The sequence below is a fragment of the Grampus griseus genome (genome assembly GCF_964374135.1).
Source record: "Grampus griseus genome assembly, chromosome: 14".
NCBI classification, from domain to species: domain Eukaryota; kingdom Metazoa; phylum Chordata; class Mammalia; order Artiodactyla; family Delphinidae; genus Grampus; species Grampus griseus.
In genome coordinates, this window is record NC_139008.1 from 9,811,581 (window position 1) to 9,835,651 (window position 24,071).

The 24,071-nt window shown below is 56.6% G+C and overlaps 1 protein-coding gene across 1 annotated transcript in view; it reads left to right on the top strand.

The window, feature by feature from the left end:
• Positions 1-24,071, top strand: part of GTF2IRD1 (GTF2I repeat domain containing 1) — a 111,608-nt gene that overhangs the window by 13,711 nt on the left and 73,826 nt on the right. The window contains exons 2-3 of the mRNA XM_082670524.1: positions 20,726-20,854; positions 23,583-23,724. Of these exons, the coding sequence (XP_082526650.1) occupies positions 20,732-20,854; positions 23,583-23,724 (265 nt within the window). The 5' untranslated portion in view covers positions 20,726-20,731. The remainder of the gene's footprint in view (positions 1-20,725; positions 20,855-23,582; positions 23,725-24,071) is intronic.

Genomic DNA, 24,071 nt, shown 5'->3' on the forward strand with positions numbered 1-24,071 from the left:
GCACGTAGGGGAACACAAGGGTCCTTGTGCTGCCCGTCAGGAGTCCCGGGTGAGCTGGCCTGGAGATGATGAGACGGGTGATGTCAGGGGGAGACAGCCACTCAGCAGGTGATGTCAGCGCGAAGCCGTCATCACCATCATCTCGGCTGCCTCTTTAACGAGCCCGTGGGATCTCCAGGCGCGAGCCAGACGCTTTTCACACGTTATGTCACACGTGATCCTCTCGATGCCGGGAGCGGCGCGTTTGGTGGTACCATTTCGCTCAGGAGGAAACGCGTGGAGGGTTTGGGTGCCCGATGGAAGTCACAGGCTGGTGATAGCTGGGTGGACTCCTGATCCCAGCTTTGCTTGACCCAAAGCCCAGGCACTTGCCCCCTCCTCACGCCGAGAGGGGCAGCCAGGGCAGCAGGGGCACTCGGGCCGGCCGGGTGCAGGCGTGGTGGGGTTGGACGTGCCGGGGCAGGGCCTTGGATGCCAAGGATGGTGGAGTTTGGCTCCGCTTGGTCTCCTCTCCCTCTCTCTTCAGGCTTCTGGTTCCTTTCAGTGACTCATTCATCCACCCAGCAAGTATCATGGACTGCCCGCTGTGGTTCTGGGGGACAGCCGTGAACAAAACAAAACCCCCTCCCCACGTGGGCACGTCCTGTTGGGGCGGCTGGTGAGACCAGCACTCTCTCTGCCTCCCTGGCTGGTCTTTGGGTCCGGCCTCTGCTGACCGGCACACACCTTCCCGTCCAATGGAAAGAAGCGGCCGTGGGGTCGGCACTCTTCATTGTCCTGGGTTGGCAGAGGGCTTGGCACAAGGGTTCTTGGGCCTGTGTCCTGAACTCGGAGGCTTTGGGGTCCATCTGGAAGGACCTGGTCCCCAGCGGAGACTGTGTCTCCATCCAACCCGATTGGTTCCAGGTTTGCTCATCCTAAAGGATGAAGCCCTTCTGAGCCCTCCCCACCCCTCCGTTCTCGCCCACACCCCACGGCCTCCACCTGCTTCCACTCCTCAGCCCTCTACATCTGCTCCCCGGGGGTCACCCATTTGCCGCGCCTCCCACCCCCGTGTTTGTGTTCCTCTAGGCTCCTTGGCCAGCCTCCTGACCTCTGATCTCCACCCTTTTCCCCTCCCCTGACTCTCTGACTCTCCCTTGTCCTCAGTGCCCCTGACTTCTCCCACTATGTTCTCCCTGGCACGCTAGGCCTTTGCTGCTGCCCTGCCGCATGTCTTGCACATCTTGTCCCTTCTGCCCAGAGCTCCCAACCAGCCCAGCCCCTGATCACCCACGGGCTCCAGGTGTCCCTCGGGATCCCAGAGTCAGCCTCTAGGCCTCCTGTCCTCCTCCCTCTGTTCCCTGCTGAGCTGGGGGCACCCTCATCCGCTCTCTCAACAGAACCAGAAAGCCGGGTGTCACTCCGGGCGCCTCCCTCTCAGGACACCCCCATCCACTCAGTCACAAAGTTCTGCCCTGCCCAGTGATCACACCCCTCCTCTCCTCTGCCCCACTGCCACCATCTGCCTCAGACGTGGCCATCCCTGGCCTGGACTGTTGCAGAAGCTTGGTAGCTACCAGATCCCCATCTCCAGTCCTGCCCCCTGTAGTTCACCTGCCAGGAACCCCTAAACTAACCTTGTCTTGCCCCCGCCCCAAACCTGCCGGTGGTTCCCATCCCCCAAATGATGACCGTCCAAGGTCCTTGACCTGGCCCCAGCAACCATGCCCACGTCTTCACCCACCACTTCCTGCCCTGCCCTGGACATTCCAGCCACGCAGAGCCAGGCCCGTCCCCACTCAACCCAGCGCTCGGCTCAGGCTCGACCAAGACACATGGGCGGCCCTGGCTGGTGGTTGGGTTTCCTTCAAACGGTCCTGCCGTATTTGCTCAGCATTTTATTCCAAGGAGGTGGGCCCTGCGGGGGGCAGAGCAGTCATCCCCCTTGTAGGTGAGTGGTGCCTGGATATTGCTGCCCGGGCTTTGCTCCTCCCCTGCAAACTCCTGCTCCCACGTGACATGACACACTGCAGTCAGCTTGGGTATCGCCTCCTCCAAGGAGTCTTCCCTGATTCCGCCTTCCACCATCCTGTGCTTCTTGGGTGTCACTTTTTACCTTTGACGGAAGTATAATTTACTTAACAGTAAAATGCATAAATCTTAAGTGTCCAGCGTGATGAGTTTTAACCTACGTATATGCCCCGTGTAACCACCACTCAAATCAAGGAGTGTCACCCTGTGTTTAATCTTTCTTTCTAAGTCTGTTTTATTGTAACTATCCTATCTCCTCCCAGCCTGGGACTCTCTCTAGGGCAGGAACACCTGCTGTCTGTCCCAGTGCTCTGTGGAATGAAGTGTGATGGTTTTGGCGTGTGTGCGCATATGGTCATGTCCCCACATGCGTGACCATGAGTTGGGGGCGGGGTGTGGCAGAGGCTGTGCCCATGGGAACTGGTGCATTTTGAGCCTGGCTGGGGGCCCTGCTGCGAGGCCAGATGCCCCCTCCTCAGCTGGGAGAGTGCCTGATCTCCGCTCCCCAGCCCAGGGCCTCCGCAAGGAGCGACGCCCCGCCCAGAGAGGCCCCTGCGGGCTGGCAGCCTGGAGATTAGTCTCCAAGGCCACGACGCCAGTTGCCATGGGCACGCGGGCCCGAGTCAGGATTGCGATTCCTCATCCTGGTCACGCAGGCGGTGGCCGCCCCTGCCTGCCCGCCAGGAGCCGGGCTTTAAATAACGAAATGGAAACCTGACCCCCGGGGAGCTGTCTGCCCACCGGAGCCTGGCCTCCCCTCCCGCTGGGACAGGCCCCTGAGGCGACCCAGACACCCGCACACTGCCAACAGCACCTGCCCCGTCCCCTCTGGGGCAGAGCCTGGGTTTGAGGGTTCCCTTCGTTAGCTTAGCGCCCTGAGCACAGGCGTGGCCCTAGCCTGGTCCTCGGGAGCCCGCTCTGAGAAGAGAGCTCACCTTCATGAGCCCCCATCCCCACCTGAGAGGGCTGAAGCCCCACTTTCCAGAATCCAGGGCTCAGCAGGGGCGGGGCTTCCCACGGCCAGGCCCCAGCTCCTCCTCCAAGCGGAAGGCGGGGAAGGCAGGAGGCCTCCCTCGTTTCCCCAGGAAGCAGCGTGATGCACGTGTCTGCCCTTTGCCCGGGCCTGGGCTGCTTTCCTGTCCCGGGGGTGGGGCAGCACGTGGGTTGGTTCTTTAAAAAAACTTTTTTTTTTAAGAACGAGGTTTCTGTTATTTCTTTCCAAATTGCAAAAGTCATACTCCTCACCGCAGATCATTTACAAAACGCAGAAGAGTAGAGGAGAGCAAGTCACTCGTGGATGCCGCCCACGGAGATGAAATGTCTGGAGTCTCCATCCCAGGCTTTTCCGCGAGGTCATTAGTCTGTATGATGCTGGTTTCAGCTCCGGTGGGGCACTTAGGTTGTCTGCCATTTCCCTTTTTTGTGTGTTGGCGTGTGTATTTACGGATGTAGGACATGCTTTGGTGAAATGTTTTTGTACATAAATCTTTGTGTTTTGGATAATTTTCTCAGGATAAATTGTTAGGGAGTTCCCTGGCGTCCAGGGGTTAGGGTTTCACACTTTCACTGCTGAGTTCAGTCCCTGGTCAGGGAACTAAGATCCCGCATGCCTTGCGGCTCGGCCAAGAGAAAAAAAAAAGGATGAATTGATTAAAGGACTGGGTCAAAGGGTGGGAACTCGGTTAAAGCTCTGGAGACGTGTCAGGACAACTTTCTTGTGTGTTGCGTAACTGGGGATCCCAAACCTGTCTCTTTAAAGCGGTTTATTGAGGGGGGACAAAGCTATTTATTACGTCAGCAGCTCGATAAGTGTTAGAAAGCAAGTCACCCAGGTAACTACCCAGATCAAGTTTGGAGCATTCCCAGCCCCCCAGAGGCCTCTATCATGCCCCCTTCCAGCAGCCAGCCCACCCCACTTCCCTGCCAACATGACCACCATCCCAACCTGTAACGTCCGTCAGTTTGGCCTGTGTTTGAACCGCACATAAAAGGAGTTCTACCGCGTGACCTTTCGCACCTGGATTCTTTCATCATCTTGGAGAGACTCGGCCGTAGCATGGCGTGTAGCTGTGTTTTGTTCATACATCTGATGTCTTTTTCACCAGACCAGGCATCAGGGAGAATGCATTGGAGGCAAACACATGGGCAACGCACTGAAAGCGGGATACCATCTGGATTATCGCCCGTTTTCAAAGACATAAAGCGTGTCTCCCTAAAGGCCCTACTCTGGTGAATAAGAAAGACTCTGCAACCAGCACAGCACTGAAGCTCATGGGAGAGCACCCCGTGTTATGGGATGAACTTGCACTGAGTGTGCAGGCGTCTGGGGTACAGTCCGTCCCCTCTGGGCCTTGGTTTCCCCAGAAGCACGTGGAGGTGGTCGGATGGGGGTCCATCCAGCTCTGAGTGCTATGACATTGTATACTTAAAAGCACTAAGAGTTTCTTTTCTAAAGTGGGTGAAGTTTGGTCTCGCCATCCTGTTTACCAATTTGCCTCACTTTCTACATAAAGTAAATGTGAGCTGTCTTCTACCTCTGCCCACGTTACCCCGAGGCCAGGTGACTTGACGGAAGGATCTTTGCAGATGGTGCCCGTCTCTCCTTTAAAAACTTGCACAGACCCTCTCTAAGAGGCCTTGATAAGTGGGCAACTTCCACTTGAAAACCCCCAGGGACGGGGAACCCCGGGGCCCACGAGGCTCCTGGTCTTCCATTTGGAGACAGCCCTCCTGTGGGGTAGCTTTTCCTGTGTTGAGTCAAAGCCTGTATCCCTGTAACCTCTACCAGTGTGACATGAATGCACATGGACTAGTGGGGGGCTTCAGGAGCCAGTCACGAATCAAAGACTGGGGAGATGATGGGCGTCACCAGGCCTGGCATCATGGGTCCCCTTGATAGCGCTCGGTAAATGGCAGGAGCTACTGTTAGTGTTCTTATTACTTTTTTAAAAATATCATTCCTTATTTTTTATTAATTAATCAGTTTATTTTTGCTGTGTTGGGTCTTCGTTTCTGCACGAGGGCTTTCTCTAGTCGTGGCAAGCGGGGGCCAGTCTTCATCGCGGTGCGCGGGCCTCTTACTATCGCGGCCCCTCTTGTTGCGGAGCACAGACTCCAGACGCGCAGGCTCAGTAGTTGTGGCTCACGGGCCTAGTTGCTCCGCGGCATGTGGGATCCTCCCAGACCAGGGCTCGAACCCGTGTCCCCTGCATTAGCAGGCAGATTCTCGACCACTGCGCCACCAGGGAAGTCCTTATTACTTTTTAATTGGGGTAAGATACCCATCACGTAAAATTTACCATCTTAACCGTATTTAAGTGTACAGTTCAGTGGCTTTAGGTACGTTCACATCATTGTGCAACAAATCTCCAGAACTGTTTTCTTCTTCCCAAATGGAAATTCTATCCCCCTTGAGCACTAACTCCCCCTCCCCCCCTCCCCAGCCCCTGGCACCCACATGTCACTCTGCCTCTGTGGATTTGACTCCTCTGGGTGCCGCTTATAAGTAGAATCACACGGTATTTGTCTTTCTGTGACTGGCTTGTTTCTCTTGGCATAATGTCCTCAAGGTTCATCCATGTGGTAGCAGGTGTCAGAATTTCCTTCCTTTTTAAGGCTGCATAATATTCCATTGTATGTATAGACCACATTTTCTTTATCCATTCATCCATCAGTGGACACTTGGCTATTGTGAATAATGCTGCTATGGACATGGGTGTATAATTATCTCTTGGAGACTGATAATAATAATATTAATAAAATAATATTTATTTATTTATTTTGCGGTACGCGGGCCTCTCACTGTCATGGCCTCTCCCGTTGCGGAGCACAGGCTCCGGATGCGCAGGCTCAGCGGCCATGGCTCACGGGCCCAGCTGCTCCGCGGCATGTGGGATCTTCCCGGACCGGGGCACGAACCTGTGTCCCCTGCATCGGCAGGCGGACTCTCAACCACTGCGCCACCAGGGAAGCCCTAAAATAATTATTTTTAATTATTATAAAAAAATAATAATATTATTTTATTATTATCCACATTGCTATGATATAGGATCTCAAACCTGGGATGGATCTGAGAAGTAACCTCTTTCGATCCCTCCTTCAGTGCTTGAGTCGGTCCATCCAGTATCCTGCTGAGACTTCTTCCGGCCTTGGATGCATGCCAGGGGTGGGATGAGAGCCCTACTACCTTCTAACACCTCTGACCATCTGAGTGCCAGGAACTGGGGTGGCATAGGGTGGAGGAAAGAGGCTTTGTGAGAGGAATCATGGTAGAAGGAAGTTCAACCAGCCATCGCCTCTGTCTCCAGATGACCCACTAGAAGGAAGCAGGTGGGGGCTTTGGCTGGAGAAACTCGAATCTGATGCTTGGGCCAATGTTCCTCCATGGCAGGGATTAGGAGATGGTGATATTTATCAAGAGAGTCTTGGAGACTGAGGTCTATAAGAATAGATTCCATTTCAACTGACAGGAATTAATCCCTCAACAGTTCAGTGAGGTACATCCGATTTGCCCTATTTTCCAGATGAGGAAAACAAGGTTTGGGGAGATGAAATAACTTGCTTCCTGGAAGGAAGGGCTTTTTCTCCTTGAACAGTGCCCGGCACTGGGGCTGTTTAAAGGTTATTGGATTGATTTATTTTTGTTTAGTTATATCCCACCTTATTTCAGAAGGGATTTGAAAGATTCGTAAAGAAACATAAACTATATAGCAAGATGGTTGGAGGACTTCCCTGGTGGTCCAGTGGTTAAGACTTCTCTTTCCAATGCAGGGGGTGCAGGTTCAGTCCCTGGTTGGGGAGCTAAGATCCCACATGTCTTGCGGCCAAAAAACCAAAACATAAAACAGAAGCAGTATTGTAACAAATTCAATAAAAATTTTTAAAAAGACAGTAAAAAACAAAGGTTGTGGCCTGACACGGAAGCAGAAGTGAGTCTGAGTTTGATGAAGATGCTTGCCGTGGAGTCTGTTTCCATTAGGACTGTGTTCAGTTGTAAGTAATCTGAGAAACAGAGACTTAAGAAGTGAGGGTTGGGACTTCCCTGGTGGTCCAGTAGTAAAGAATCCATCTCCCAGTGCAGGGGATGCGGGTTCAATCCCTGGTTGGGGAACTAAGATCCCATATGCTGCAGGGCAACTAAGCCCTCGAGCCACGACTACTGAGCCCAGGCACCACAACTGGAGAGAAGCCCGCGCCACAACGAAGAGCCCACGCAATGCAACAAAAGATCCCATGTGTCGCAACTGAGACCTGACACAGCCAGAAAGAAAGAAAGAAAGAAAGAAAAATATATTAAAAAAAAAAGTGTGGCCCAGCCCTGGGGCAGCCTTCTGGGACTTCAGGGAGACCAGTGCCTTCCCTTCCCTGGCTTTTCCATCCTAGGTGGTGGCTTTGGTCATCCTGAGGCACACAGGACTGTTGGCCACCAGGCAGCAGGTGGAAGGGGTGGGGCAGCCAGTACCTGCTCTGTGGGCAGGAGAGAAGAGGGTTGAGTGAACCAGCTACACCTTTGGCCGCAGAATCCTAGGTTCTTTCTGCGGGTCGATCACCAGATGGGATGGCCACTCTCTAGCCGCCAGTTACAAAAGGAGTGTTGGTCTGTTATAAAATAGACCAGGAGGCAAAAACAGATGGATGGTTTTTTGCTTTGGTCACACTGCGAGGCTTGCAGGATCTTAGTTCCCCAACCAGGGATTGAACCCAGGCCCTGAAAGTGAAAGCGCCGGGTCCTAACCCTTGGACTGCCAGGGAATTCCCCAAATGGGTGGGTTTTTTTGTTTTTTTTTTTTACAACTGGTAAAGGTTGACTTAACTAGGATGCTTTTAGCTACAAGAAAAAGAGACCTCCACTGAGCGAGGCTTATGAAACGTGGGCTTTTATTATATCCAGCCTGAAGCCCGGAGGTGGCAGGTCCAGATCATGAGCGTCCAGGTTGTTCCACGGGTCTGCTCAGCTGTCCTCACCTCCTGTACTGGCTCCTCTCGTGGTCCTCAGATGGCTGTCACGGCTGGGGGTGTCACATTCAGACCATCCCGACATCCTCGTTTCGGTCCCCTTCTAAGAGCAGGGAAAACTTTCCTAGAAGCCTCGTGTCTCAGTGGCCAGAAGTGGGTTCCATGCTTCTCCTTAAACCAATCCCAGGTGAGGGAGTGGGATTGCCTTGACCTAAGGCCTCGGGGCGTCCCCAAAATTTGCTGCCCCAGGTGTGAATTTAGGTGCCAGGACATAACGGGGGCTCTGTGAGCAGGGAGGAGGGAAAGGACTGGGGTCAGAGGTGGGGTTGGGATTCTGGTGTCTCGACCACAAATCCGGGCTGCCTTCCGTTGTACTGTGGCCCGTGTAAGACCCCCTCCAGCTGCCCCGCTGGTGCGGAAGTCAGGGCGGTGGCCTGCTTTATTCTCTGCCAGCTGCAGCGATGGGTGGACAGTGGGGAGGGGGCGAGAACTCAGGGCCCCAGGTAATTCCATCCCCACTGGGGAGCCCCTGGGACAGGAGATCCCATGGTGGGTAGGGCTGCTGGGGAGAAGGGATGCCCCCCCTCCCCTCAGGAGGGGAGACATTTCTTTTTGTTTGTTCTCTCAAGCTTCTTTTTCAAGAAACACAGGCATATGGCAGCGGATGGTGCGGGGGCCGTGTTTGGGTGGTGTGTGTGCTCTTGCCTTTGGCGTGGTGGTCGTATTTTTTCCACTGGCTCCAGTGCCCAGCTGGTACCTCGGGCATTGAGACTTGAGTCAAAGGTGCTCCCCTGGCATCCGGAGAAAATCCAACTCTTTCCAGTGGTGGCTCCTGGCATTACCTGTAGGGTAGGGATGGGAGAACTTTCCAGCAAACCCAGGTCTGAGCTCTGTAGAAGTCTGAACTGAGGAATGTGTGTCCAGGAGGTTGAGGATGTGGACGGGGATTTGTGAGGGGGACGTGGTGAGTGAAGGGGTCCTGGATTCACTCCTGAGGCTGCTGTAACAATTACCATAAACTTAGTGCCTTAAAAAAACCGAAAAATTTTTTTCTTAGAGTGTGGGAGACCAGAACCAGAATCAGTACCACTGGGTCAAAATCAAGGTGTCAGTAGGGTTGTGCTATCTCTAGAGGCTCTCAGGGAGAATCTGTCCCCGCTTCTTCCGGCTTCTGGTGGCTGCTGGCATCCTGTGGCTTGTGGCCGCATCACTCCAGTATTGAAGGCCGGCATCTTCCCATCTCTCCCTGCTCTGTCTTCATGTGGCCTTCTGTGTGGGTCAAATCTCCTTCTGCCTCCTTATGAGGATATGTGTAATGGCATTTAAGGCCCACCCAGATAATCCAGGATAATCTCCGCATTGCAAGGTCATTAACTTAATCACATCTGCAAAAGTGATTTTTCCATATAAGGTGACATTTCAGGCTCCAGGGATTAGGATATGACTATCTTTGCGGGGCCTTTTTTGGGCCTACCACAAGTCCTTAAGGGCAAATTTGAGCAGCTGTTCTTATAGAAGGGCTCTCTGGTAATATACACCAACCAGGAAGAGGGGGTGGGTGGAAATTTCCAGCTGACCCCCGCTTCTCTTGCCATCTCAGCTCTGCCCCACACTGGGGGCAAACTTGCACACATGCCTGTGGACACCCTAAACATGTACCCAAGTTCCATTCGCCCTTCCAAACAGCTGCCCCCTAGGGATGCACCTGCACCTGCATGGTCTGCCCTCAGTGTATCAGTTACCTATCACTGCATAACAAATAGCCCCAAACTTAGCAATGTCAAACAACAGTCATTTCTCATTTTAATCTCTCACAGTTTGGGATTTGACTAGACTCAGCTAGATGGTTCTCGTTCGAGGTCTCTCCTACAATTACAGTCAAAAGATGGCTGGGGTCAGGGTTGTCTCAAAGACTTCCTTACTCACAAGGCTGGTGCCTGGCCTGGGAAAGAGCTGGGGCTCCTCAGGCATCTCTAGATCCACTCAACCTGTCCAGCACAGTGGCTTCAGGACAGCCAGACTGCTTATATGTTGACCCAGAGCTCCGATGTTCAGTGTCTCCAAGAGAGCAAGATGCCAGGAGAAACCAAGCGCCCTTTGGGACCTGGCCTTGGAGGTCAGGGTGGCATCTCCAGAACATCTGTTGGTTAGAAGTGAGTGATTAAGGGACGTCCCCGGTGGTCCAGCAGTTAAGACTCCTTGCTCCCAGTGCAGGGGGCCCGGGTTCCATCCCTGGTCAGGGAACTAGATCCTGTGTGCCGCAACTAAAGATCCTGCACGTCGCAACTAAAGATCCCGCACATGGCAATGAAGACCCCCGCGAGCCACAGCTAAGACCCAGTGCAGCCAGATTAATTAATTAATTAATTTAAAAAAGTGAGTGATTAAGGCCCATGTTCAAGAGGATGGGAATTGGATGTCACCATTGGATGGGAGAAGTGTCAAAGAATTTGCCATCATGTTTAAAGCCACCTTGGGTGGACACACCAGAGGAGAGGCCCCCTGGGGGTCCAGGTCGGGGAATTGCTTGCCCAGTGGATTCCAGGGGCCTGAGTGCCCAGAAGGTGGTCTGGGGCAGATGCGGGCTCGTGGCGGGGTGCCTCTTAGGCTTGTAGGCTGCTTGCCCCTCGGACCAGGGCTGGAGCAGGACCTCTGAAGTGCAGTCCCAGGCTCTGAGGTCAAGGGTGGGATTCCTACTAGACAGTCCCAGAACCTGACTGTGGTCTGTGTTGAAAGTGCTTCAGCCATCCGCCCTCCCAACCTCACTGACGACCCTGAGCCACATCGTGCTTGCTAGTGACTCAGGGTCTTTGCCCATGCCACCTCCTGTCCAGAGTGCCCCCTTCCTCCCCACCCACCTTGTTCACGTCTCTTGATTCTTTCAAACCTGCAGAAACAGCCCCTCCCATCAGACACCTTTCCAGGCCTTTGTGTACCAGGCTGGTACACAGCAGGCCTGGGGGTACACAGGAACTGGTGGTCTCATGGGGGCCCAGACGCCTCTGCATCCTAACTGAAGGAGAGTTGCAGGGTTGGAGGGAAGAAGGAGCTGTGGGTGCCCAGACGAGGGGCAGCAGGCCAGCCTGGAGGGTCAGGACATGCCTGACCACAGCAAAGAGTGAGCCAGGCAAAGGGAAGGGTGTCTCTTCTGAAGGGCACAGGGGTGCTACGGCCCAGAAGCCAGAGGTCAGGCATGTCCCGGGGCCTGTAGGCTGGTGTGTTGGGCACCAGAGGGAGGGCAGCAAGGCTGGGATCAGGGATCAGGTCATCTCCTGGTATAGCAGTGACTTTGGACAGGACGGTGACCCCCGAGGGCAAGGTTTGTGTCCTGTTCATCTGTGTGTGTGGCAGTGCTGGGCCTGGGCTTGGGTTGGTGCCTTCTCTCTGACTGTCTCCCTGTGGGGGGAGCCCCAGCAGGACTTGCATCAGCATACTTGCGTGTGCACCTGTGATGTGGGTAAGTATGTGTTGGGTTGCTAGTGCTCACACTCACCTGTGGGTCAGAGATGTGTTTGCCAGGTACATTCTCTCCCCCCTTGCCCCATTCCAGCAGAGGTCACTGAGCAGCCACTCCCATTTTAGTGTTGACACTTAGTGAGTACAACCAAACACTTCCCCTTACCCATAGAGTGAATGTTATGTATCTCCAAGCCATGCTTCTTGCCTATGCCTCTCTCCACAGAAATGCGAATACTGTCTGAGAACACAACACATTTGTGTTCTCAGAGAACTCCTATTCACCCTTCAAAACCCTTCTCAACAATCATCAACTCAGGAAAACCTTGTTTGGAAACCCTGACTCCTCCAAAGCTAAATAAACAGAAATTGTTTAAATAAAAGGGGGTGGGGACTTCCCTTGTGGTCCAGCAGTTAAGACTCCGCACTCCCAATGCAGGGGGCCCGGGTTCGATCCCTGGTCAGGGAACTAGATCCCACATGCTGCAACTAAAGATCCCGCATGCCACAATTAAGACCTGGCACAGCCAAATAAATAAATAAATATTTGATAAACAAATAAAGGGAGGGAGCCCTTTTCCCCCATATCAAGCCTTGTTGCCTGGGTGAGCTTCTCCTCTTATTCTCATTTCATGGTTCTGTAATTTTTTTAATTAACTTATTTATTTTTGGCAGCATTGGGTCTTCGTTGCTGCGTGCGGGCTTTCTCTAGTTGTGGCGAGCCGGGGCTACTCTTCATTGCAGTGTGCAGGTGTCTCATCGCGGTGGCTTCTCTTGCTGTGGAGCACGGGCTCTAGGCGCGCGGGCTTCAGTAGTTGTGGCTCGTGGGCTCTAGAGCGCAGGCTCAGTAGTTGTGGCGCACAGGCTTAGTTGCTCCGCGGCATGTGGAATCTTCCCAGACCAGGGCTCGAACCCGTGTCCCCTGCATTGGCAGGCAGATTCTTAACCATTGCACCACCAGGGAAGTCCCTGGTCCTGTAATTTTTTGTGGACTGGTCCTGTGAGCTCTAGGAGGGCAGGCACGGCTGTCTGAGTCATTTCCAGGAGGTGTTAAGTAAACAAATTGGGGTGAAAGGAGGCCCGGGAAGCATCTCCCCTGGGGCCTCCCCACAGGTGGCCAGACCTCCAGCTTCTGCTGAGTTGTTGTAGGCTGCCCGCCCCACCCCCCCAGAGCACATTGCCTTGGGACTTTGACCCAACTGATGGCCAGGTGGAGGTGTGCTCGCTGTTCTGTCCCAGTGGGGCCTTGCTGGGTGTCTGATGAGCACCCAGTGTAGCCCTCGGGGTTCAACAAATGTGTGTGGAAAGGAAGGAGGGGCGCCCAACACGTGTGCTCCTGATACTGGGGGACCCGGACGCGCCGGCACGTGGGAGGAGGGCCTGGGCTGCTGCAGGCCCGGCCCGTGGGTAGCCCGTTGCTCGCCACCCCCTAGATAGGCTGCTTGCAGGAGGGCGAGTGGCGTTTGTTTCTCGGTTCACCCCCAAGCCAGCAGGGACAAGTGACCCTCCCCAGCCTGGTGAGGCCAGGCCTCTCGGTCTCACTCTGACTGGTGGCTTCTCTTGTTCTGTGTGTGTCATACACGCACTGTCTCTTTTTTTTACCCGTCCCCATGCTGACACATGAATGCTCACTCACACTTCTGCCTCTTTCAACAAGTACTCTTCAACCTCGGTGGAGACTTGAGGGACGTGGGATTCCCAGTTGGGCCACTGTCCAGGGAAGGAACCTGTCAAAGGTGGCCCTGGGCTCTGGGGACAGGCTCGCTTCCTGCAGGCCCAGGAAGGAGAAATATACCCTCCTGCCAGGAGTCTCCTTACCTGTGCCTGCCCTGGGGTCCCACGGGCAGGGAAGCAGGGTGCAGGGTGGGCCCCCTTCTCTGCCAGCCGGGCTGAGCCCCCCGATCTGTCGCTGCTCCAGAGGGAAGTGAGTTGAAGGCTGCGTCGTGGGGTGGAAGGAACCGGGATTAGTCGGTGCGATCTGGACTCGGGTCCCGGCTTTGCCACATCCTGGCTTTGGGACGCTTGAAACTCGAAATCCTTCTCTGTGAAATGAGGGTGGTTGTGAGAATTAACCGTGCGTCGGGGCCTAACCAGCCCTGGGCACCTGGGGAGCAGTGCTTCGGCTTCTTCCCTCCCTCCCCTGGGCACCTGCTGTTCTGGCTCTGGCCCACTTTGCGTGTCCTCTGCGTGCGGCCCCGAGTCCCTGGGCTCACGGTGTGAAGGACCAGCGCCTGGGCTCCTGCGGTCCTGTGCACAAGCCCTGCCCTGGTTCCCGTCTGCCCGGCTCCAGCCAGGAGTGGGGCCAACCCACCGGTCTCATCAGCCACCTGGCTGTCCTGTCACCGTGCCTGGGGTTCCACCCTTAGCCCCGTTCCTCTGAATTAAGAGTCCTGCGCCAAGGAGGAGCAAAAAGAGAACGGACCGTGAGTGTCAGATGTCCCTGATCTCATCCTGGCTTCATCACTCACTTGGAGCAAAACTGTGCTGCCTCTGGGACTTGGTTTTTTCACCCTTGAAATGGGCCCAGTTCCCTCCATCCTGCTGCCCTCCAGGGGTGGAGGTCACAGGTGTCAGCGTGCTCGGAAACAGGCACTCCCAGGGGAGGGGGACAAGAGAGTGGCTCTTCAGCCAGGGAGAGGAAGAGGGAGCTGGCAGGGGAAGCAGGGCAAGGAGGGAAGGGGCGTGGGGGGTGCTGAACCCCTGGATGAAGGGGGCGTCTAGGATGGTGGGTGGGGAAAGGGTTTTTTTTTATGGGTTGAGCTGGAACGTTTATCTGCAGCCCTGATTTTTTGCCTACACACCCTTCTCCCCTCCCCCCTCATCAGCCCCATCCACTTCTCCTGCGGGGCCCCCTGTCACTGGGGGAGGTCAGGTTCCCTCCAGAGTGAGCACCTGTCTTCCCAAGGCCATGCCCAGGCCATGGACAGCAGTAAGGACAAGTTCAAGGACAGTCCCCCCTTAGCCTCTTAGTGGCCCAGTGCGGGTTGTTTAGGATTGGAAACCCCAGCCCAAGTGCTGTCTCCTCACCCTCTCCCAGGGCCCGGGGGAGTGGCCTTTCTGGGCCTGACTGCCACGGGGGCCTCCCTCCCGGGGGCAAGTCTGCCTTGAGTTGGGGCAGCAGTGACTCAGCCATGGACACAGCACTCAGCTAATCTTTGGCTCAGGGACCGGGAAGGCCTCTACCTCTCGGTGGCCAGCAAAGCTGCCACTGTCTGGGCCAGGAATCCTGGACGAGTGTAGGAGGCAGGCGGCGGGCAGAAAAACTGAGCTGCTTGGAAACATCCCCAGAGATCATCCAGGCCCTGTAGCTGACTGCGTGTCAGAATCTCCCGGGGCTGAAAAATACAGCGTCCGGGGCCTGAGGTAGACTTGTCACCTCAGGGCTTCTAGGGGGAGGGCCCCAGGAAGCTGGGAGCTGGACCGGCAGGTGTTGGCGGCAGCTGGGCCACCTGCCTGCCTCACTCACACATGGGCAAAGCCGGGTGATGGGGCAGGTGTCACACAGCAGTGTCCCTGCAGACCGGGGACCCAGATCTTCCCTCCACCTGCCCCAGCTCTGCCTTTTGGGGCTTTATAAAACAAGGTTGTCCCCTCTGGTCCCTGTGTGACCTTCAAACACATCAAGAGCATGGCTTCCTCCCCTCCTGTGATCTCCTGGATGAAACAGCCCTGCCTTCTCCTCTGGCAGACCCTCCCCCTTTGTCCCCTCCCCTGAGGAGCCCCCAAGCCTGTCTCTCATCTCTAACTGAAATTGGATATTTTGGACCCAAAGGCAGGACCTAATGTCCATGGTTTGCCTTCCTTATTGGTGTCTGTCCTTGTCCTCAGTGGCCGAGAGGGGCCTTTGGGCTCCCGGCTCTGCTGGTCCCTGTGTCATGGGGAGACCAGCCATCCTGCTTTGCCTGGGACTAAGGGGTTTCTGTGCTAAACGCAGGAAGGTCCCGGGCAAACCAGGGCGAGTTGTTCAGCCTGGCTGAGCATCAGCTGTGGATTCGATCGGCTGGTCTTCCTGCTCCCCGCGTCCTGGCAGGTGTGAGGGGTACAGTCCTCATGGAGCATGTTGACGGGAGAGGACCGGGCTTGGTGACAGAGGGACAGATGGACGAGCCCATGCCCACTACCGTCTGTGACGGAGTGATGATATAGCAAGGAAGGCGGCTCACATTGTGACAAGCGTCGAGGCGGTGCTGATGCTGCAGGTCCTTGGGACCACGCTTGGAGGAGCACCTGTGCAGGACACCTGTCTGACCCAGCAGCCTCCCTCATTTTCAGTTCCTGGACTGTTCCTCCTTCGTGATCCAAATACATCCAAAGTTGCAGTCCCCCATGTTACCTTTTTATTGTTGTCAGACCACCCTGCTTATAGCTTGCAAACATCCTGGCTCCCACCCAAAGTGGCTGACCATCACACTTGTCAGTTCCCCAGATATTTTTGTTTTGGGCCACTCCACGCGGCACGCAGGATCTTAGCTCCCCAATCTTAGTTCCGTGACCAGGGATCGAACCCATGCCCCGTGCAGTGGAAGCTCGGAGTCCTAATCACTGGACGGCCAGGGAAGTCCCCGTTTCCCCGAATATTTGTTGAGTGTCCCTGAAATCCCAGGCAGGTGCTCAAGGCAGTGAAGGTTTGGTAAACCTGACAGCCTCTGGTCTCCCGGGGCCACGTTCCAGGTGGGGAAATCTGGCAGGACGCACGTGAACAGGTCACTTCGGATGTTATGAAGGAAATAAACGAAGGGGTGGGGGCTGCCGCCTGGCTGCTGGGTCAGGGAAGGCGCAGAGGACCTGGTGGTTGTGGGGAGGCCTGATGGAGCGAAGGGGGCAGCGGGAGGAGACGGGGACCGGGCAGAACCTTCCGGGCGGGAGGAGCCGCGAGTCCGAGGCCCCAGAAGGGAGCACACGGTGTGTTTTGGGGACAGAAGGAGGGCGGTGCTGGAACCAGCACAGAGCGGGGAGGGCAGACAGGCCCAGGTCACACGGCCTGCAGCGTGGGGAGGTGACATTCTGCCCGCGGTGGGAACCCCCTGGAAGCTTCTTAGCGGGAGAGCGGCGTGAGACTGGTGTGGCAGCTGCTTGCAGGGGGACCGTGGGGGCAGGAGGAGGGCAGGGAGGCTACAGTGGGGAGCCACTGTCCCCACGTGGGTGAGCGAGGATGGTGGCCTGGATGGGGAGGCGGCGAGAAGTGGGCAGACCTGGGTGCATCCTGGAGCCGAGCTCGCAGGACTCTCCCTGGATTGTTTCAGGGACGTGGCAGGAGAGAGCCGGGGATGAGGCCTCAGTGTCAGCCTGCATCTGAGCTGATGGCAGGAGAGGAGCGGATCTGAGCGGGAAACGCGGGCCGTGTTCCGTTTGGGTTGCTTGTTAGACGTTGCACAGGAGACGGGGAGGAGGTAGCATCTCAGGAGACGGGGGAGGGGAGAGAGAAGTGGAGAGTCCCCAGCATACAGGTGACATGTAAGCCGCGAGATTGCCTCGCAGCGAGGGAGGGAGTTGGACGGGGATGAGAAGAGGGCCCAGGACCCTCCAGCGGTCAGCGGTCAGTGCCAGGAGGGACGTGGCCGGGAGGTGGGGCGGAAGCCAGGTGTGTGGCCCTTGGCAGCCCTGGGAGAAGGGTTTGGGGAGGGATGCTCACAGCCCCCTGCTGCCTCTCGGCCCTCGTAGGCCTTACCCCCCCAGGAACCCAGGGGTGGGTGGAAGTCCCTTGTCACTGAGGGCTTCCTGGCCACTTGTGCCTCAGGTCAGGAGCCAGCCACCCATCACCCAGGATGTCACTTCTGATATCCTCTCTCAGGTGACACAGAGCAGCCCTTAGCTGCCTCCAGCCTCGCCCGGCCCCTTGTCCTCGCTTGCTGGTGTGTGGCGTGTGTGACGGCTCAGGCAGTGGCCTCTGTTCTTGCCATCCACTCCCCCTGGGGACTTTGTCCTGTTCGTTTTTTGGGCGCTTGCCTCCTGGTTAACTAGCATACTTCGCGCTCTGTTCTGTCATTTGTTGGTTTCATTGGGTGGTTGTCTTCTCCCTCGTTTTCAGATTAGAAGTAGCCCCACCTTACAAATGAGAAAACGGGGGGGTTAGGTGGTTGGTCCAATGTGGTCCTGGCAGCCTCAGGCCTGGGTCTCACTGTGTGCGTGATTCACGGCTCGTGGCTCCCAGCCCAGCGCTCTGGTCCCCCTGTTCCACCCACAGCCGCTCCAGCCACGGGAGCCTGCCCCTCGCTCCAAGGCCCGGGAGGATCTTCTGCCCTCCTGCCCAAACGCACCCAGCTGCCTAGGGCTCGGCCTCCTTGGGCTCCGGCTCCAGACAGAGCGTCCCGGGAGCCCAGACGGACTAGAAATCAGGGGATGGCCCACAGCCCGGCCCCCTCCTCCTCCGTCCCTGAGTCCCTGGCTCCTTTCTAAATGGATTAGGACCTTTGCCGGAAGGAGCCAGCAGCCGTCTGGGGCGACCGGAGGCCAGGGCTGGCGCGCTGTCTGGTGCCTCCTGCTTTGCCCTGATTCGATTTGGGCTCCAGCAGCTGGGAGGCTGGCAGCCTGAGGCCTTTCTGGAAGTGGCTCAAGGGACTGGGGGGCAGGGGGCGGCTGAGGGGAGGAGGCAAGACTTCACGCGCCCCAGGCAGGCAAACCTCTCAGCTGGTCGTGCAACAGACCTGCGATTGGGCTTCGTGCCACAGAAGGCCCCTGGCTGCTGCTTGGTCCATTAGCAGGTCCCATCGGGGCCTGTCATACCCTCAGCATCCCTAATAACGTGGGTTTCGAGCTTTTATTAAAAATAAGGCAACTGGGACTTCCCTGGTGGTCCAGTGGTTAGGGCTCCACGCTTCCAGTGCAGAGATCACAGGTTCGGATCCCTGGTCGGGGAACTAAGATCCCACATGAGCGCAGCACGGCCAAAAATAAATAAATAAGGCAACCTAGGAGGAGAAATACATTTTATAAACATTTTGAAGTGAACCCATACACATTTTGGCCAACTGCTGACCTGGCCAGTTATTTTGTTTTTGTTTGTTTTGTTTTGTTTTAATTTATTTTATTTATTTTTGGCTGTGTTGGGTCTTCGTTGCTGCGCGCCGGCTTTTCTCTAGTTGCAGCGAGCGGGGGCTACTCTCCGTTGCGGTGCGCAGGCTTCTCGTTGCGGTGGCTTCTCTTATTGCGGAGCATGGGCTCTAGGCGCGCGGGCTTCAGTAGCTGCAGCACACGGGCTCAGTAGTTGTGGCTCGCGGGCTTAGTTGCTCCACGGCATGGGGGATCTTCCCAGACCAGGGCTCGAACTCGTGTCCCCTGCATTGGCAGGCAGATTCTTAACCCCTGCGCCACCAGGGAAGTCCCTGGCCTGTTATTAAAATCAGTATTTATCTACAGCCAAGTAGCCAACTTGGGCCAGGACGGAGTCCAGAGCCAAGCTCTGCTGCATCCCTAATTCCTTTGAATGTTTCCGTTTCCGTCATTGGATGCATCTCACCTTGTTATGTGTGACGTGCTCTAATTGCTGTTCCGTGTCATCGATTTTACAACCCACTAAAAGGCTACAGTCTGTGGTTTGGACTACACTGAGCTGGACGCTGGGGGTGCAGCAGTGATTGGCAGACCAGTCCCTGACCTCATAGAGCTTACAGTCCAGGGGGCAGAAGACACTATGGACTTGGCACTATATTAGGTGCCAGGCCCAGCCATCACCTACCCAGGACCTCCGACCCCCAACCCCAGTTACATGCACAGACTCCTTTACCCCCAAGAAGCAGAGAGGGCAGGACTCACAGGCTCCCTCCGATGCCTGCAGCTCTGTTCCCTGATCCCACCCCTGAACTGGCCACCTGGGGCCCTTGCACAGAGTACTAGAAGGTCTGAGCCCGGGGAGGGAAACTGAGCGTTCCTGCCTCTGCCCTCTACCTTCTCCTTTGCTTGGATTGGCGAGGGGACAGCTGCCCCATAGGAAGATGCTGGCACTGGGGCATCCTGTGGGTGGGCCCCCTGGACCTGATTCCTGGGTCAGGAAAGGGAGGGGCAGGATGGATCGGGGACCGAGGGAGGCTGACCTTTGTATCTAGTGGGGCCCAGGCCCGGCTGGGTAATACAGGGCCAGCAGACTTGTTCCCTGCCTGCTGTAGCCCCGATATGATGCCCTGATCTGAGGGCGCCTCAGCAAGGGGGGAGGATACAGCTCTGTCTTCCGGGAACCTCATGACGAGCGGCAACGTCCTATGTTGGGGAAACCCCACCTGAGGTGAAGGGGCCTCTGCCCCGTGGCATCTCTCTGCACCTCTGAGATTCAGTCCTGGAAGCCAGGAAGTAGACCGAAATTCCACGGCCTTGGGGTGGCGGCCTTCCCCCGGGGAGCATGTGACTTGATACACAGCTGTGATGGGGGGCTTGGGGACAGGTGGGAGGCCAGGGACACCTGACCAGCCTGGGCAGGAAGGGGCAGGAGGTGGGGCAATCCGGGGCACCTTCCCAGCAGAGGTGACAATTAAAAGCTAAGGGGGCAGGGCTTCCCTGGTGGCACAGTGGTTGAGAGTCTGCCTGCCGATGCAGGGGACGTGGGTTCATGCCCCGGTCCGGGAAGATCCCACATGCTGCGGAGCGGCTGGGCCCGTGAGCCATGGCCGCTGAGCCTGCGCGTCCGGAGCCTGTGCTCCGCAACAGGAGAGGCCACGACAGTGAGAGGCCCGCGTACCGCAAAAAAAAAAAAAAAAAAAAAAAGCTAAGGGGGCAGTCAGTAGATGCCAAAGGGGCCAGGGAGGGCACTCAGGGAGAACAGAACTGGTGACAGCTGAGGAGCCGTGAAGGATGTCCATATGTTTGGAGGATGGTGACACTTAGAGTGCCTAGAGCATGGGGTATAAGGAGGAGTTGAGGCGAGGGACAAGAGTCTAGACCCTTGAATACCAAGCTGAGGAGTCAGGAGCTAATGTGGGCAGCAGGGAGCTATGGAGGGTGTGTGGGCAAGGGAGGGCCATGGCCAGAAGGGTGTGCGTGGGGAGAGTTGGCGTTTAGGGCCTGCCGGGCACACTGCTTGTGGCTTTGGCTGTGGGGGTGCAGACTCGGGAGACGTGCCCTGAGGCACCCGCCTCCGTTATCCTGCTGTCTGTTCCCACACCTGTGTGCAGGTGCTGTGTGTCCAGGCCTGTCAGAGCTCAAACCCCATCATGCATGTAAGACCCTTAGGTGAAGAAAAGGCCAGCTCTTGATTTGTCCCACCCGGGAAGTCGAGGTGGCCTTGGGGATCCCGGGGGCCTGGCGGGTTAGTGGTGGCATGCCACGCCCTATGGCCCACGGCCACCTCCGCCTCTTCCCTTCCTCCATCCAGGCGACCATGGCCTTGCTGGGAAAGCGCTGCGACGTCCCCACAAACGGCTGTGGGCCTGACCGCTGGAACTCCGCCATCGCCCGCAAAGACGAGATCATCACGAGCCTCGTGTCTGCCTTAGATTCCATGGTGAGGGCCCCTGCCCGTCCCGGGAGGAGCGGGGCAGCCAGCCTTCGTAAGCTCTGCTGCTCACAGGAGCCCTCGCCGGCCTGAGCCTCAGAGTCCCCGTCTGCTACGAGGCCCGTCTGCCGACGCCGGGGGTGGGAGGCTTAAGTGAGGTCAAGTGTGTGGGACTCCAGCCCTCGCCCCCTCGCCCCCTCACCCTGTCTTCGTTTCGTCACCTCTTACAGTTGACGTCCCGTCCCTGGGATGGTCACAAGTCTGCCTCCCAGCAGGTCACCTGGAGGGTAATGCGTCAGTGATTCATTAGAAAGCTGTCACCCCTGTTGTTAAAGCCAGGGCTGTAACTGCATCACTCCTCTGGCACCCTTGCCTCCGTACCTAAACCTATAGCAGTTTATCCCAAATGAGAAAATAACAGGGAATTCCCTGGCGGTCTAGCGGTTAGGACTCAGAGCTTTCACTGCCAAGGGCCCGAGTTTGATCCCCAGTAGGGGAACTAAAATCCCATGAGCTGCACGGCTCAGCCAAAAAAACAAAAAAGAGAGGGAGAGAGAAAATAATAACGTCATTTTCCTGTAGACTTTTCCTGGGGCAAGTTCGGTGATAGAGGGTGGGCAGGTGTCTTAAAAAAAAAAAAAAAAAATTCTGTCTGGCATCAGGTAGCTGCACCCCCTGCATTTTGGTTCAGTGAAGTTGAACTTCAGAGAGGGCAGTACTTTGCCTGATGTCACACAGCATGATCAGTTTTTAAAGTGGGCTCCCGGGGCAAAGTCTACAGTTTCCCAAGGACAAAGGGCCTCCCTCCAGGCTATTCCAGCTGCAGGCAGCTCAAGGGCTGCTTAGGTGGTATTTGGGGCAGAGGTGGTAGACACCCCTGGGAAGACCAGCTGGGTTTGACCCCTCCCCTGTACAGAGTGGCCTTCATGAGGAGGGGGGGCCCCAGGAGCTCAGCCCTGTGCCGGTAGCAGTGTCAGCTTGGTGTGGTGGTGGAGGTACAGTTGACACAGGCAGCGACGGCCAATGCCACAGCCACTAGCCACATGTGACAGTCGATATTTAAATTGTAATTTGTGAAAATTAAACAATTCAGTTACTCCATCACACTAGCTTCATTTCAAGAGTTCGGTGGCCACACGTGGCTAGTGGCTGTGGTATCAGACAGTGTAGAAATAGAACATTTTCATCATTGCAGAAATTCCAGGGTCCAGTGCTGGTCTAGAGGGTCTTTCAGAGGGTCCTTGGAGGAGCCAGTGACCCTGTAGCTGTCCTGGTGGCATGAACAAGACAAGCTCCCCCCGCCCTGCGACAAGGCCTTTACAGGTTTCCTAAGGGACCTCGTGGGTGACAGCGGCACTTACTTGGCAGTGACTTAACGCCGGCACCCAGCGGGCCTGGGGCCAGGTTCTCAGGCGGCCTGCAGGAAGACTGGGGCCAAAGTGCTGTCCGTTCGTCACCTCCTCCCGCCCAGCCTCAGACCCTTTTCCAGACATTTCCTCCTGACCCCCATTCTCTGTGCCTTTGGGTGAGTCTACTCCCTGCTGTGGCCTCAGCTTCCTCAGCTGAGAAGTGACCATGCAGCGCAGGGAAGGCTCTCCTCCAGCTCTGCTGGCCACTCCTTGGAAACGGTTGAATCCGTTTATCGTCTTTGTTATACAGTGTTGCCACAAGGCAAGGGAGCAGTGGGGTTTGGTTTTCATCTTAGAGAGGCGGAAATGAACACCATCCCTGCCCCCAGGAGCTCCCAGGGGACAGTCCTGCTGGCCCTGAGATGTCCCCAGCTTCCTCACCGGAGCGACTGCAAGCCGGAGCTGGCACTAAAGGCATGATCACGGCTCAGAGAGGTTGTAGAACCTGTCCTAGATCACACAGCAGTGGAACTGCGATTAGAAGCCAGGCTTCCCGACTGTCCGCAGAGCGCTAACTCAGATAAAAGCCAGCATTTATCAGGCACCGACCGTATGCCACGAGCTTTGCAGGCAGGGTTTTCCCAGTGAAGTAGGCCTGAGATGCTGGCGGTCTCGGTCGCAGGGCCCCCTGTGTTAGGGCTTCCTGTGCAGTAGGCCTGCCAGTCTCAACTCTGGGGCTGCAAAAAGAACCTCTTTGCCTCATACCCACACGGGATGCCCCGGTTTAGAGACTTTTTCCCACCAACCGGGCCCCATTGAACCCCCACAACAAGCCCATCACAACTCTGGGAGCTGGGCCGCTTGTCCGCATTCTGCACATTTGAAAATTGGGGCCCAGAGAAGGGCGTGACCTGCAGGAAGAGGCCGATGCAGGACTGAAGCCTGGATCTGTCTGTGCCTTGGTTCTCCTGGGACCCCTCCCACCTCCTCATCCAGGACTTGGAGAGCCCAGGACAGGATCATCCGTGAGGCTGGGGCCAGGCCCGAGGCAGGAAGCCCACCCCAGAGCAAGGAGGAGGAAGGGGCACAGGCCGCGTCCTCCTCCAGCCCCTGTAACCTTGTCTTCTTCCCCTGACCTTGGCCAAGCTCTGGGGGTGTCGTTCGTTCATTCCCACTGCAGTCTAAGACCCAGAACGTCGGGACGGTGACCTCTCCCTGGAGCTGCTGGTGGGCTCTCGGGCAGCTGGGAGCTCACCTCGCACCCCCCACAGCTGGCACTGGGGGTGTCCGGAGTAGGGGGTCCTTCCCCCGGCTCACACAAAGCTGGTACTGGGGGTGTCCGGAGTGGGGGGTCCTCCCCCCGGCTCACACCCCTGCTCCCCCGGCAGTGCTCAGCGCTCTCCAAGCTGAACGCAGAAGTGGCCTGTGTCGCTGTGCACGATGAGAGCGCCTTCGTGGTCGGCACCGACAAGGGGAGGATGTTCCTGAACGCCCGCAAAGAGCTGCAGTCAGACTTCCTCAGGTTCTGCCGTGAGTACCCGGGGCTCCAGAGGGCCAGTCCCCGCTGTCCCCGAGGGGAGGAGCAACACCGGGTGGCCCTGTGTGGGAGGAGGCACTGGGCAGGAGGGGCTGCCGCAAGCTTCCCAATGTGGCGTCGTCAGGGGCGGCCACCGTTTTCGTTGGAGTCACACAGCAGCCCCTCGGCCGATAGAGACTCCGGGCAGGCCAGACCTAGCTGCCTCCTGTGCTCGTGGACAGAAGGGGACACTGTGGCCCAGTTCCTGTGCGGCCCTGAGGCAGGGACCCAGCGCACGTGCTCAGCTAATACTTAGCGCCTGTTGTGGGCGACACCCTTTGAGCACGAACTCGCTTATCCT